Below are 11,985 nucleotides of genomic sequence, written 5' to 3'. Positions count from 1 at the left end.
AAATCCAGCCCCTCGGAACCCCCTCCCCAGCCCCACCACACATACACAGTCGAGAGATGGTTTCGTGGCAAAATATTTTATTGCTGCCATCGCCATGGTGGACCACTGGGGGTCATGAGGGTTGGAGTTGGGTGTTTCACAGCATCTTCTGAAATAGGGCGATGGCCTCATCAACCTTCCTGAGCTCTGCTTCTGTCTGCTGGAGCTGAGGACAGAAAAGGGGGTGGTGGGTGAGGAGGCCCAGGCCCAAGAGAGGAGAACCCAAATGCCCACAAGAGCAGACAGATTAGAGTTGGAAAGGGGTGAGGACCATGGCCAGGGAGTAGGTTGGGGACCTGTGTGTTTGACTGGCCTATCTCCCGCTAATTCTCACCAACCTCCCACCAGCAGCCTCCTCCTCTCCAACTAGAACACTCATTCACTTCTATCAGCACCTTGTTCTCTTCCACCATCACTGGTCTCCTGGGTCCTGCCTTTTCCCAGAGTGGTCAGTTTCCAAGGACAAAGGGGCCTCAGAGCTCATGTGCGCCACCCAGTGGCCCAGCCCCAGGCCCTGACCCGGAGGTAGAGCACAGTGGTTAGGAACGCAGGTTCCAAGGCAGGCTCTTAGCCTTTGCTTGGAAAATGGTGATGGTAATACTGCCCTACTGTGAGAGGGCTTCTGGGTAGACAGGAATGAGAGAACCCTGCTCAGCCATCCGAGTTCTTAGCCTCCACTCTTGTTTCTTTGTGCCCCTGGTTTACCCCATGGTTCCTCCCTGGAGGGGCCTTAGGTGATCTGCTGAGCTCCCTGACTATACTGGCTCCGTCCTGATCCCAGGTCCCGGCATGTGGATGCCATGTTCTGGGCACTGGGTGGTGTGTGAGGGGTCTGGCTGGCTGGCTGGTCTGCCTCCATCTTCAGATTGCTGTGACCCAGGGCTGTGCCCCTGCCCTGGCTGTCCTTCATGTGTAAAAGGAAGGATTACATGGTCCCACCTGCTCTCCTGCCTGGGCCGGGCAGAGCAGCTGCAGGAGGGGGTCTGATGGTGAGGGAGCAAGACGTGGGAAATGGGGAAGGAACTGCCCCACACACCGCACACCTTGGCTTCATCTGCCTCCTGGACTTTGAGGGGCACCTTGACAGTGTAGCCTGAGGCGGCGCGGCGCTCCCGCAGACGCTGGGCCTGCCGCTGCGCCTCGTCACGCTTGGCCTGCAGTTTGCCCAGCTCCCGGGCTGGGTCTACTAGCCCCTGCAGCTGCAGATGGACGGAGCAGCGGTCAGAGGCCAGGGCCACAGCGCAGCCCTGGGGCGCAGAAGCCCCCAGCGCCAGGACGGCCACGATCCCCGCACTGGCCAGCGTCTGCACGTAGACCGACACCACCGATGCCAGGGCACCTGTGGCCTCGTCAGCCACTTCAAGGAAACCTGCCAGGGGAAGGGAGAGAAGTGAGGAGACAGAGACGAGGCAGCCATGCTAGACACTGGTCCTGGGGTGGGAGGGGACAGGGGAATATGCGGGCCCAAGGCTCACAGTCGGGCCGGATCCGGGTGAGGTTGTAGTCAGCACGCAGGGAGCGCACGGCTCGAGTGATGCTCAGGGCCAGCTCAAAGGCAGCTTCCGCCTCAGGGTCTTTCCAGGAGCACTGAGGGGAGGAGAAGGGGGTGAGGAAGCTAGGGGCGGCTCTGAGGAGCTCCCCGGAGCCCCCTATCCAGGCCGTACCCCATACCTCCGAGGGCTCCGGGTAGGTGGTGACGCAGAGGCTAGGGGGAGCTTGTGGCGTCCGCCGGGGCAGCCGCTGGAACAGCTCCTCAGTCACGAAGGGCATGAAGGGTGAGAGCAGCCGCAGGCCCACGTCCAGGCAGGTGTAGAGGGTCTGGCGGGCACACTCGGCTGCCACCTGGTCCTCCCCATTCAGCACAGGCTTCAGGCACTCCTGGGGGGAGGGGGGCACAGGGTTCAGGGCTGGAGAAGGCCAAGGACCGGGAAGGGGGCAGGCGGCTCCCCCTCACCAGGTAGACATCGCAGAGCTCGTAGAGCCAGAAGCTGTACTGGGCGGTGGTGGCAGCCGGGAAGTCGTAGGCCTGGAAACCTTGGTTGCTGAGCCTCACAGCTTCGGTCAGCCGGCTGCGGATCCAGCGGTCCACCAGGCTCTCGCGGCCTCCAGGCTTGTGGGGGGGAAGGAGCCTGTCAGCCAGGGGGCACCATGTGCCCAGGAGGAGGGGCCACAACCCCATGGGAACGGGAACCACGGGGAATCTGCATTCCAGGAAGAGATGGGTCCAAAGCAACCACCACGTGCTTTCTGGCCCAGACCAGAAAGGGCCAGCCCCCGCCACTGTGCGGGAGGACCGCAGTGCCTGAGGCTTCCCCTGTGTCCTTCTGTCCCCCCAGCTACACGCAAGCTCCTTAGGGGCACGGGCCAGGCTTAATGTTGGGATGGCAAAGGTGTGACCCGCGTGGGTGCTGCCCACCTCACTGCCCACCAGGGCCTCACCTCGGACGTGGGTGAGGGCACGAAACCCTTCCCAAGGCCACGGAGGGCAAACTTGGTGGCGTTCCAGAGCTTGTTGCAGAAATGGCGGTACCCCAATATCCGGTTCACATCCAGGTTGATGTCACGGCCTAGGCAGAGGTGAAGCGTGAGTCTATACTGCTCTCCCTCCCGGCCCTAGGCCCTGGGCAGCGGAGAGCGGGGTGCCTCTGGGCAGGAAGAAGGATGCAGCTGAGACTGCCGTGGGGAGCCGTACCCTGGGACGTGTAGGCGCATAGTCCAAATCGGAGTGCATCAGTGCCACACTCGGGGATCCCCGTCGGGAAATCTGCCTTCTGTGGGGGGAAGGAAGAGTCAACGGGGGGAGGAATCAATGGAGGAGGAGTCAGGGAGGGGAGTGTTCTAAGCCAGGCTCACCCGCCTTCTGCCCACGTGCCAGACACCGGCCCACCCCTGTGTCTGCCCCCGTACCTGCCCCTCTTTTGCCTTCTCCACCTCGCTGGGATCCAGGTTGCTGTTCAGCAACTGGTCGTGGAGGCCCTGAAGGTGAGGTGGGAGCAGTCAGGGGCCTGTGGCCACCGCCCCATAGCCCTTCCCGGCCTGACCCAGCACCCAGCCCCACCTGCAGGGAGACCCCATGTATAACGTCCAGGGGGTCAATGACGTTGCCTAGAGACTTGCTCATCTTCCGGCCGTGGGCGTCCCGCACGATGGCATGGAGGTAGACCTGCGAGGCCAGGGCAGGGAAGGCCTGTGAGGACGTCTCCCCACCTAGACCCCAATGCCTCTCTCCTCACCCCTACATCTGGTCTGCTCCTCTCTGAACCTTGGGCCCCTCAGCAGCCCCGGCAGCCCCTTCTCGTGAATCAGAAGTGCTCCCTCTTCTAGGAAATGGGTAAAAGAATCTCCTAGCAGAGCGCGGGCTGGTTTTCAGCCCCACCAGCCCCCTTGGCTGGGCCCACCCACAGCTGTCCGGGTGAGGGAAGGGACTGTGAGGGTCTCAGCAGTCTCCATACCTCTTTGAAGGGCAGCTTGCCAGTGAGCTTGAGGCCGAGCATGACCATCCTGGCCACCCAGAAGAAGAGGATGTCATGGCCTGTCTCCAGCAGCGTTCCCGGGTAGAACACACTCAGATCTTCTGACTGGGATCACAGCAGGGCATGAGTGATGGGGAACCACGCACCCACACCCAAGATTCCCACCCGGCCTTGGGCTGGCCCCAGGAATGTACCTGGTTGGGCCAGCCTAGGATGGAGAAGGGGAAGAGGCCAGAGGAGAACCAGGTGTCCAGTACATCTTCATCTGAGGAGGGCCAGAGGTCAGAGGTCAGAGGGGTAGAGGTGAGGATCGGCCCCCCACTGCCCCCCACCCCAAGGCCCCGCCTTGCCTTGCTGGAGACTGATCTTGTCAGGGGACACGCCGAACTCCTTAGCTGCCTTCTCGTGGGCCTCGGCCTCAGTGCGCCCGCTCACCCAGTACCGCCCGTCAGGGTCCTGCCATGCCCAGGTGGAGTGAGTACCCAAGGGGATGCCTCTGCCTGTCCCCTACCAAGACCCAATGCACCGAAAGCCCTCCCCCACCCTAGATGTGCCAGTCCCCAGCCTGGCATGGTTCTCACCTCCCCTGGGGGCACGGTGGGGTCATTGACAGTGATGAAGTAGGCTGGGATGCGATGGCCCCACCACAGCTGCCGGGAGATACACCAGTCCCTGCAAGTGGTAGGGGGAGGAGAGGGCATCAAGGAAGGGCAGGCGGGGTGCCAGGCTGTGCCCAGCTTGGCCCCTCGCCTGGTTGCCTTCCTCACATCAAGGGGCCTGACGCACCGGATGTTGTCCATCCAGGCATGCCATGTCCGCTGATGGGCCTCCGGCAGGATGCGGAGGTCGCCTCGTGTCACAGCAGTGCTGGCGGCCTGAGCCATCTCCCCACAGCGAACGTACCACTGCGGCCGCAGCAGAGGCTCCACCACGTCCTTGGAGCGGCTGCAGGTACACGTCGGTGAGGAGGCGGAGTGGTGAGCACCCCGAGGCTCCACCCCCTTCCCTGGCCTCCGCTCTCACTTGCAAAGTGGCACCACCATGGGATTGTCCTCAATGCCGCGGAACAGTCCCTGCTCCTTGAGCGCGGCCAGCACCGCCTTTCTGGCCTCAAACCTGGGCAGGCCCTAGGGGGGAGACAGGCTCCGTCATGGCTGTGCCAGGAGCCCCACTGTCTCCTGACACGGCCACCTCGCCCAGGCTTTCTCACCAGGAAAGGTGGGGGCACGTTGACGAGGGCCCCGCGGGCGTCCATGATGCTGACGGCCTCCAGTCCGTGCCGCTGCCCAACCTCATAGTCATTCTGGTCGTGGGCAGGGGTGATCTTCACTGCGCCTGGGGTGTATGTGGGGGTGCAGGGTCACGCAGGACTCAGGGCAGTCTCTGCTCATGTGCACCCTGCCTCTTGTCAACAGATGTGCTCTCAGACCACCCCATCCCCCTGACCCAGTCCCCTGAAAACCGGTGCAAGTCCTGCAAGTTCAGGTGAAGCCTCTTTTCCTTGAGAGGGAAGGTGACTGGCAGGAAGGTGTGCCTCGTGGCTCCTTCCTCTCCCCACAGGACAGCCCGGTGCTTACCTGTGCCGAACTCCATGTCCACAAAGTCATCAAAGACGATGGGGAGGCTCCGAGACACAAATGGGTGGATCACGCTCTTCCCCTTCAGGTGCTGGGGAGAGAGGGAGACGCCAGAAACGCACAATGGGCTGGGCCCAACTCCCTCCTAAGCAGGGTCCTGATTTCTTGACACCCAAACTCCATCCACAGGGCCAGAAAGCAGCCAGAGCCATGCGTTTCTAATCCAGTTTTCTCAGTGCCCATCCCATCCCCACACATAGTGTGGAAGCCCTCTTCGGCCAGCATTCTTCCCCCAACTGCGGGCAGCACCCCCACCACACCTGGTATCTGGGGTCTTTGGGGTGCACGGCTACGGCCACATCTCCCAGCATTGTCTCGATCCGAGTTGTTGCCACCACCACCTCCTCGTCGCTATCTGGGGTGACAGGAGGCCTTGTGGTCTCAGCACTGGGCCCTTCCCGCCCCCGCCCAACCCAGCCCAGGATCCTGGTGCCTCTGGCTCCTACCTGAGCCTTGGACCTTGTAAGCAAAGGAGACGAGGACCCCAAACTCCACCTTTTCTTTGTAGCCAGGCACGGAGAGCAGGGTACGACCTGTCAGCTCCTTCTTATCCACCTACGAGACGGAGCTTAAGAAAAGCGGCCCAGCGGCTGGGGTTGGGGGGCGTGCGGTGGAGATGTGGAGAGCTGTGGGGAGGGAAGGGGCACACCTCGATGTCGGAGATGGCAGAGTTGAGGGTGCAGGACCAGTTGACAAGGCGGGTGCTGCGGTAAATGACTCCCTCCTCATGGAGCCGTACAAAGGCCTCCGTGACGGCTGCTGACAGTTTCTAGTGGGAACAGGGGAAGCCAGAGATGGGCCTGGGTGCCGAGGCAACAGAGACCAGTGGGACCCGGCCGGACCAGAGCCCCCTGCCAGCACACAGGCCCCTTTAAGGGCTGGAGGGGAGAACTGCTTTCCTTGAGCAGGGAGAGGGGACTATGGGAAGACACAGATAGGAAACGGCGTGGTGACACTGGTATGGCAGGGAAGTCACTCAATTAAGAACAGGGGCTAGTGCAGAGTCCTAGGGGTGCAAGCTCGGGGGAGGGTGAGGCCCCTCAGGTGCCGCCTGAAGGAATTTGAGCTCCTATAAGGAGCGACAGGGAACACAAAGGGCTGTGACATGGGGTAGAAAGCGGCATTTACAGCTGAGCCCTAGTGGTTTCCTATGAGTGGACCACCTCCTGGGGGAGGGCCCCCAGCGTGTGCTCTCTTCTGTGGGGAGCTTCCCCCTGCCCTTCACCCCAGCCCCGAGACCCCTCCTACTCCTACTCACAGGATCCATGGTGAAACAGGCTCGATTCCAGTCCAAGGAGCTGCCAAGCTTCTTCAGCTGGTGGTAAATCCGGTCACCTTTCCTGGGAGTGGAAAGACACACCAGGATCAGCAATGGGGTCTGGGCTGGAGGGTGACATGAGGTAGCTAAGGGGGCAGAAGGTGGGGATCACTCATCGCTCTGAGATGGACCTGGGCCCTGGGCCCACATGACCCTCAGTCTCTGTGAGTGGGTCTGACCCTGCAGCCAGGGTCACGGGGCTGCGAGGCCAGCAGGCACTTGGCACTCACTCCTCCTTCCACTTCCAGACCTCCTGCAGGAAAGCCTCTCGCCCCAGCTGGTGCCGATTCAGCCCCTGCTCGCGCCAGAGTTTTTTCTCCACCACCACCTGGGTGGCAATGCCTGCGTGGTCACAGCCAGGATTCCACAGGGTGGTCTCTCCACGCATGCGGTGCCTGCAGGGAGCATGGAGAAGCAGAGGTGAGCGGGTGGTGGAGGGGTGAGCGGGTAGTGGAGGGGTGAGCGGGTGGTGGAGCTGCCCTGAGGGAAGCAGGGACTCCAGACAGGTGGCCGATGGACTCAGGAAAGGAAGGGGCGGTGCATCAGAACTCTTCCCATGCTAAAACTGTCAGGGAGAGATGTGTGAGGACAGCCCAGGCAATTTGGCAAAAACAACTAAGAGGAGGCTCCTGCCCACCTAGATAGATAGCAAAACATATCAGAGAGCTATGATTATTAAAACAAGTTTTCACAGGAACCAGGAACAAAGTTACCTATTAAGGAAACAAAACAGTGACTGGAAACAGATCTAAGCATATTTAGTATTTGTTAAGGGTGGCATTTCATGTCAGTGGAGAAAGGACAAACTGTTCAATAAATTTGTTTGGGACTGTAGCTAATTTGATTGGAAAATAGCCCTACTTCCCCATAGTCACAAAAATAATTTTATTTTGAAATCTAAATTTAATTCAGTTTTTAAAAAAACCCTTCAACTTAAGAAAACAAAACTATGAGAAAAAGCATTGGAAAATGCTTTTCCATTAGAAAATCATTTCCAAAAATAAAAAAAGAAGAAAATAATAAGTGATCATGTTTATAACTTTGACCCAGGGGAGGCTTTCTTTAACAAGATAGTGAAGATTACACCAAAGAACATTGGTAAACTTAATTAGGTTCACTGTATTTGTACACTATTTTCAATGACTCACCAAACTACATTATATTCATTACTGTATTGATCTGTTTACCCCCACTAGGTTTAGATCTCCTTGGGGACAGGACTGTAGCAACTCCTTTCTCATACAGACCACAGGTATTTCTTATATGCTGTAATGGATATGGACACTTTCTGACATTTTCAAGATATTGTTGTTTAGTCGCTAAGTCATGTCTAATTCTTTGCGGCCCCATGGACTATAGCCCACCAGGCTCCTCTGTCTATGGGATTTCCCAGGCAAAAATATTGGAGTGGTTTGCCATTTCCTTCTCCGGGGATCTTCCCAACCCAGGGATCGAACCTGTGTCTCTTGCATTGCCAGGTGGATTCCTTATCATTGAGCTACCTGGGAATCCCATGGGTACATGAATATATAAGTAAATAGGAAAGGTCTTGAAAGACACACATCAAAATGATAACAGTGGCTAATTCTTAGGAGGGAGTGAATCTGGAGGAAGATGGTCAAGGAAACTTGAAGCTAGAAAGAAGAAAATATTCACATTATTTCTTTCTAAATACAAAATAACTACTTTTAGTGGCATGAGAAGAAAGTTTGCAAGTGGAAGTGTTGATTATCTGACCAGAAGAGGATGCTAAGTCATTAGACGGGAAGGACCTAGAGGCAAGTGTAGCACCACCAGGGGGCAGAGGTGAGGGCCCCAGTCAGCAAAGAGAAGGGAGTCAAGGAGCAGGAGCCAGAAGGCAGAGAGAAGCCTGGAGGAGAGGACAGGAGCTCACCAGCGGGTCAGGGAGTCCTGGATGGCGTTGGTGAGCGCATGGCCCAGGTGCAGGGAGCCTGTCACGTTGGGGGGTGGGATGCACATCATGAAGATGCCCCGGGGGTTTGGTGCTGACACACTGGAACGCTGACAGGGAGAAGATGGGTGCTTGCTAAGGCCTCATGTCACCTCTTCCATGGCCTGGCCCCTTCCTGGGCCATGTATCCTTCAGCCCTGTCCCTCCCCGCCTCCAACCCCTCCAGGCCTGGGCAGCAGTGTCCACTCACCCCATACTCGGGCCTGAAAAAGCCCTGCTGCTCCCACCAAGGGTACCAGGCAGCCTCCACGTACTGAGGGCTGTAGGAGTCAGGCATGGTGCCACTGACATCTGAGGGAGAAAGGCAGGGTCAGAGCCGAGGCTGGGAGCAGCTGGGAAAGGGACGAGGGGCCAGCAGAGAAGGACGTGGGCCTCTGCAAATCCTCACTAAGCAAAGTAGTGGGACCAAGGACAGAGCAAACAGGGTACAAAGAAAAGAGAAAAGGAGGGGGCGGTGAAGAGTGGGGGGGGGGTCCCTCTTCCCGGACCTCCTTTCTTTTAGTACCTTTCTTTTCCCCAGGTGGGGTCGGGAGATCGTAGGTAATGACCCCAGGATCTCGTTTCTCCCTCTTCTCTGGTTTTGGTTTCTTCTGCTTAGGAGGGAAAGGATATAGGCCTAGATACCAGCTACTCACCATGGCACCAACCCTCCATCTTGCTCCACTACCCTCAGCTTCTCACCTCCCCAGAGGGTGGCTGCTGCTGTTGGACCTTCTGCTTCTGCTGGAATTTTTCTAGTTTCTCCCGTTTCTTTGCCTCTTTCTTGAGTTGAGCAGCTGTCTTTGGGGGTGCAGGGACGTCAGGGCCTGGAAAGAGGCACAGAAATGCAGACCTGTCGCTGTAGGTCTGTGAACAGCATTGTTCACAGCTCTACCATATCTCAGATGGCCTATTTAACTCCCCAAAGGCTCCCCCATGTTGACCTCCCACCTACCATCCCCCAGCTCCTGTCCCATTGATTCTGCTATTCCTAAGAGAGAAAAGAAAATGAGCATATGAAAGGGCCCAGAGGAACCTCCTCCCCACCCACTCTCCATCCTTCCTCACCTGGCTGTTGGGAGCGAGACCCGGCCCCTGAATACAGAACCACCTCTCCCAGTACGGCCCGGAATTCTGGCTGCTGAACACATGTGATAAACCAGCGAGTCACATTACCCCAGATCCGGCGGGCAGAGGGGTCCAGGACCTGGGGTAGGGGAAAGAAACGAATTATCCTTAGTCACCCTGTAGTGAGGTCCGAGGGAACCTGTCCTCATTCTTCCCCAGGTCCCAGTGACTCACATAACGGAAAGGCAGCAACAAGGCTGTGACAGCTGCCAGGTCAGCCAGAGTCGGGGCCTCCCCGGCCAGGTAGGTGTGCAGTCGAAGCCACTCTTCCAAGGGGCTCAGGGCTCTGCCCAGGGCCGCCAGTGCAGCCTAGTGGGAAGGCGAAGGGGTATGAGATAACATTTGGCCCACCTCAGTCCCCACCCCCATGCAATCCATTTGGGCCTCCTTCCATTTCCACAGATCACCAGTTTCTTCTTCACTGAAATGATCATAATAAAAATTCTTCCCACTCATTCAGTAAATGCCTACTGAAAACTTTTTTTTGCGGGTGGAGTCACAGGGCATGTGGGATTCCTCGACCAGGGATCCAACCATGCCCCATGCAGGGAAGCACAGAGTATATTAATCACTGGACTGCCAGGGAAGTCCCCCTACTGAACACTTATTATATGTCAGCTGCAATATACTAAGCACAAGAGGCTAAAGATTACATGAGGCAACATAGTAATTGCTTCAGCAAATATGTATTAAGTACCTCCTGCATGCCAGGCACTTATCTAATGAACAAGGAGGCAGTTTGAACAGATGGAGTCCATGACCTGTTGGAGCTTACATTCTAGTAGGGGGGAGTGACAATAAATGTGCAAATATATAATGCATTACCCTACTATTCTCCTTAAAAGCCTGGAAGAAAAATAAATGAGGCTGAGGGGGAGAGAGAATCCCAGAGGGGGAGCCCTCTATTTCGACTGGGTAGTCAGGATATGAGAGGGTAAGTCAGGATCTAAGTCATATATTCATTTCATTCATTCATTCATTCAAAAACCATTAAGTGTCCACCATATGCTCAATACTCTGCAAGGAGGTGGTGTTATTAGGCCTGTAAGGCATAGCTCCATTCAGGAAGAATTTACATTTATAATCTGGTGTGATCCTCTCTCCTTTCCCCTGCTTCCCTTTTTCATTTCTTTTCTCCTTTGTCTTCTTCCAGCAACTGTCTTCTCTGACTGCCTCTCCTCACCTCTTCTTCACTCAGTCTTTTCAAAAATTCATAGTAACCTCCAACTAACCGCCTCAGTTTCAGATTCACCAAACTCATTCAGAGACTTTTAAAGCAACTGGCACGAGATTATGTGCTCTGCACACATCTTTTAATCTTCTCAACATGTTCTCAATTTTCATTTCATAGACGTAAGAAGATCAAGGCTCAGAGAGTTTAACCTGCCCAAAGTTACCATACTAGGTGGCAACCCAGGATATAATCAATCTTTTTCAACGTCTGACATGCTATCTTCCTGGCTCATCATCCATTCCGAGTTTTGCTCTCTTCTTCTAAATTTCCCCCTCCCACTTCGCGCTCCTTCTCACCTGGGGGTCTTGGGCGGAGCTTCGGAGTCCCAAGGCCGGCAGCGTAGCCCCACAGGCAGCTGGTATTAGCTCGGTGTCAGCGTAACTGACCCACTGTTGGACCAGGACGGCTGCCCGACTACCCCCGGGACCCCCCAGGCCTGCTGGCCACAGCAGCTGGGACACAGCCGTGGCCCCCCACACCCAGAGCCCACCAGGACCCTGTTCCAGTGCTGGCAGACGGGGTGGAGGAAAAGGAGTCCGGCTGGCTGGGGGCGGCTGGAGGCAGATGCGGGGGTGTGCTCCTCCCCATCCCGGACCCTCCCCAGCTTCCCCGTAGCGAGCAGCTATGAGGGCTCGGAGGCTGGGGAAGGCATCCGGGTGAGGAGAGACATACAGAATGGACATGGTTTTGCGGGAGGTCCGAACGCGGTGGAAAAACCCTAAGGAGAAAGAGAGACAGGATAAGACCGAAGCATCTAGGACTAAGTACGACTGGGCCTCCGAGGACCCAGCTCTCGGAGTGGCAGTGACAGTGGGGAACCAACTTCCCATGACCGCGGGCCCTCGGGGAGTGTGGGAAGCTCGTAGGAGCCCCTTGGCGGCCGTGGGACACGGGTTCAGGCTGCATGTACGTACTGGAGGGAGGTGGTCACACTGAGCCGGGCATCCACCTCATAGCCGGACGCCGGCCGAAGCTGGACTGGCCTGGCGGCTGCGGCCGAGGAATCCGGCGGGCAGTTCTCTGGGCGACCCTAGCTCCCTGCGACAGCCGCCTGGGCCGTCGGCGCCCACGTGTCCCCCCTTTGTGACTGCGAGCGTTTCCGGGCCCGCGGGTCCTGGCGCGGGCGACCGTGCCCCGCCTGTGTGTGCGGGCGCGGTCCTACCGGACCCTGGCTTGGGGGCGGTCACGCCGCCCGCTGCAGGTCG

General features: G+C 57.5%; 1 protein-coding gene across 5 annotated transcripts; it reads right to left on the bottom strand.

Annotated features, from left to right (window-relative positions):
- Positions 1 to 60: 60 nt before the first annotated feature.
- On the bottom strand, positions 61 to 11,871 carry VARS1 (valyl-tRNA synthetase 1). Of its 5 annotated transcripts, none has more exons than XM_081522445.1 (31): positions 11,695 to 11,871; positions 11,077 to 11,498; positions 9,721 to 9,855; positions 9,487 to 9,625; positions 9,374 to 9,409; positions 9,121 to 9,245; positions 8,945 to 9,032; positions 8,630 to 8,730; positions 8,362 to 8,489; positions 6,698 to 6,862; positions 6,408 to 6,489; positions 5,799 to 5,918; positions 5,596 to 5,704; positions 5,410 to 5,504; positions 5,090 to 5,180; positions 4,723 to 4,847; positions 4,536 to 4,639; positions 4,299 to 4,457; positions 4,094 to 4,184; positions 3,863 to 3,968; positions 3,707 to 3,777; positions 3,492 to 3,617; positions 3,098 to 3,202; positions 2,947 to 3,015; positions 2,732 to 2,810; positions 2,479 to 2,606; positions 1,994 to 2,149; positions 1,711 to 1,917; positions 1,515 to 1,626; positions 1,083 to 1,408; positions 61 to 205 (listed from the first exon to the last, which is right to left on the bottom strand). In XM_081522445.1, the coding sequence occupies exons 2-31, from the start codon at positions 11,461 to 11,463 to the stop codon at positions 137 to 139; spliced, it is 3,834 nt and encodes a 1,277-aa protein (XP_081378571.1). In that variant the 5' UTR covers positions 11,464 to 11,498; positions 11,695 to 11,871; the 3' UTR covers positions 61 to 136. The 5 variants fall into 5 exon arrangements, with proteins under 5 accessions (XP_081378571.1, XP_081378572.1, XP_081378573.1 ...); XM_081522446.1 differs by having other exon boundaries at positions 8,945 to 9,029; XM_081522447.1 differs by lacking the exon at positions 9,374 to 9,409.
- Positions 11,872 to 11,985: the final 114 nt, after the last annotated feature.

The sequence above is a fragment of the Giraffa tippelskirchi genome, chromosome 8 (assembly GCF_054371585.1).
Source record: "Giraffa tippelskirchi isolate mGirTip1 chromosome 8, T2T-mGirTip1v1.2.pri, whole genome shotgun sequence".
Classification (NCBI taxonomy): Eukaryota; Metazoa; Chordata; class Mammalia; order Artiodactyla; family Giraffidae; genus Giraffa; species Giraffa tippelskirchi.
The sequence above is the reverse complement of the archived record's forward strand: the minus strand, read 5'-3'. Positions and strand labels throughout refer to the sequence as shown.

Excerpts from the sequence above, each read along its gene's own strand:
- VARS1 (XM_081522445.1), bottom strand. The coding sequence starts at position 11,463 with ATGTCCATTCTGTATGTCTCTCCTCACCCGGATGCCTTCCCCAGCCTC. Across the intron at positions 9,033-9,120 it reads AGCAGCCACCCTCTGGGGAG|CAGAAGAAACCAAAACCAGA; the intron begins GTGAGAAGCTGA and ends TTCCCTCCTAAG. Across the intron at positions 8,731-8,944 it reads CCCACCTGGGGAAAAGAAAG|ATGTCAGTGGCACCATGCCT; the intron begins GTACTAAAAGAA and ends TTTCTCCCTCAG.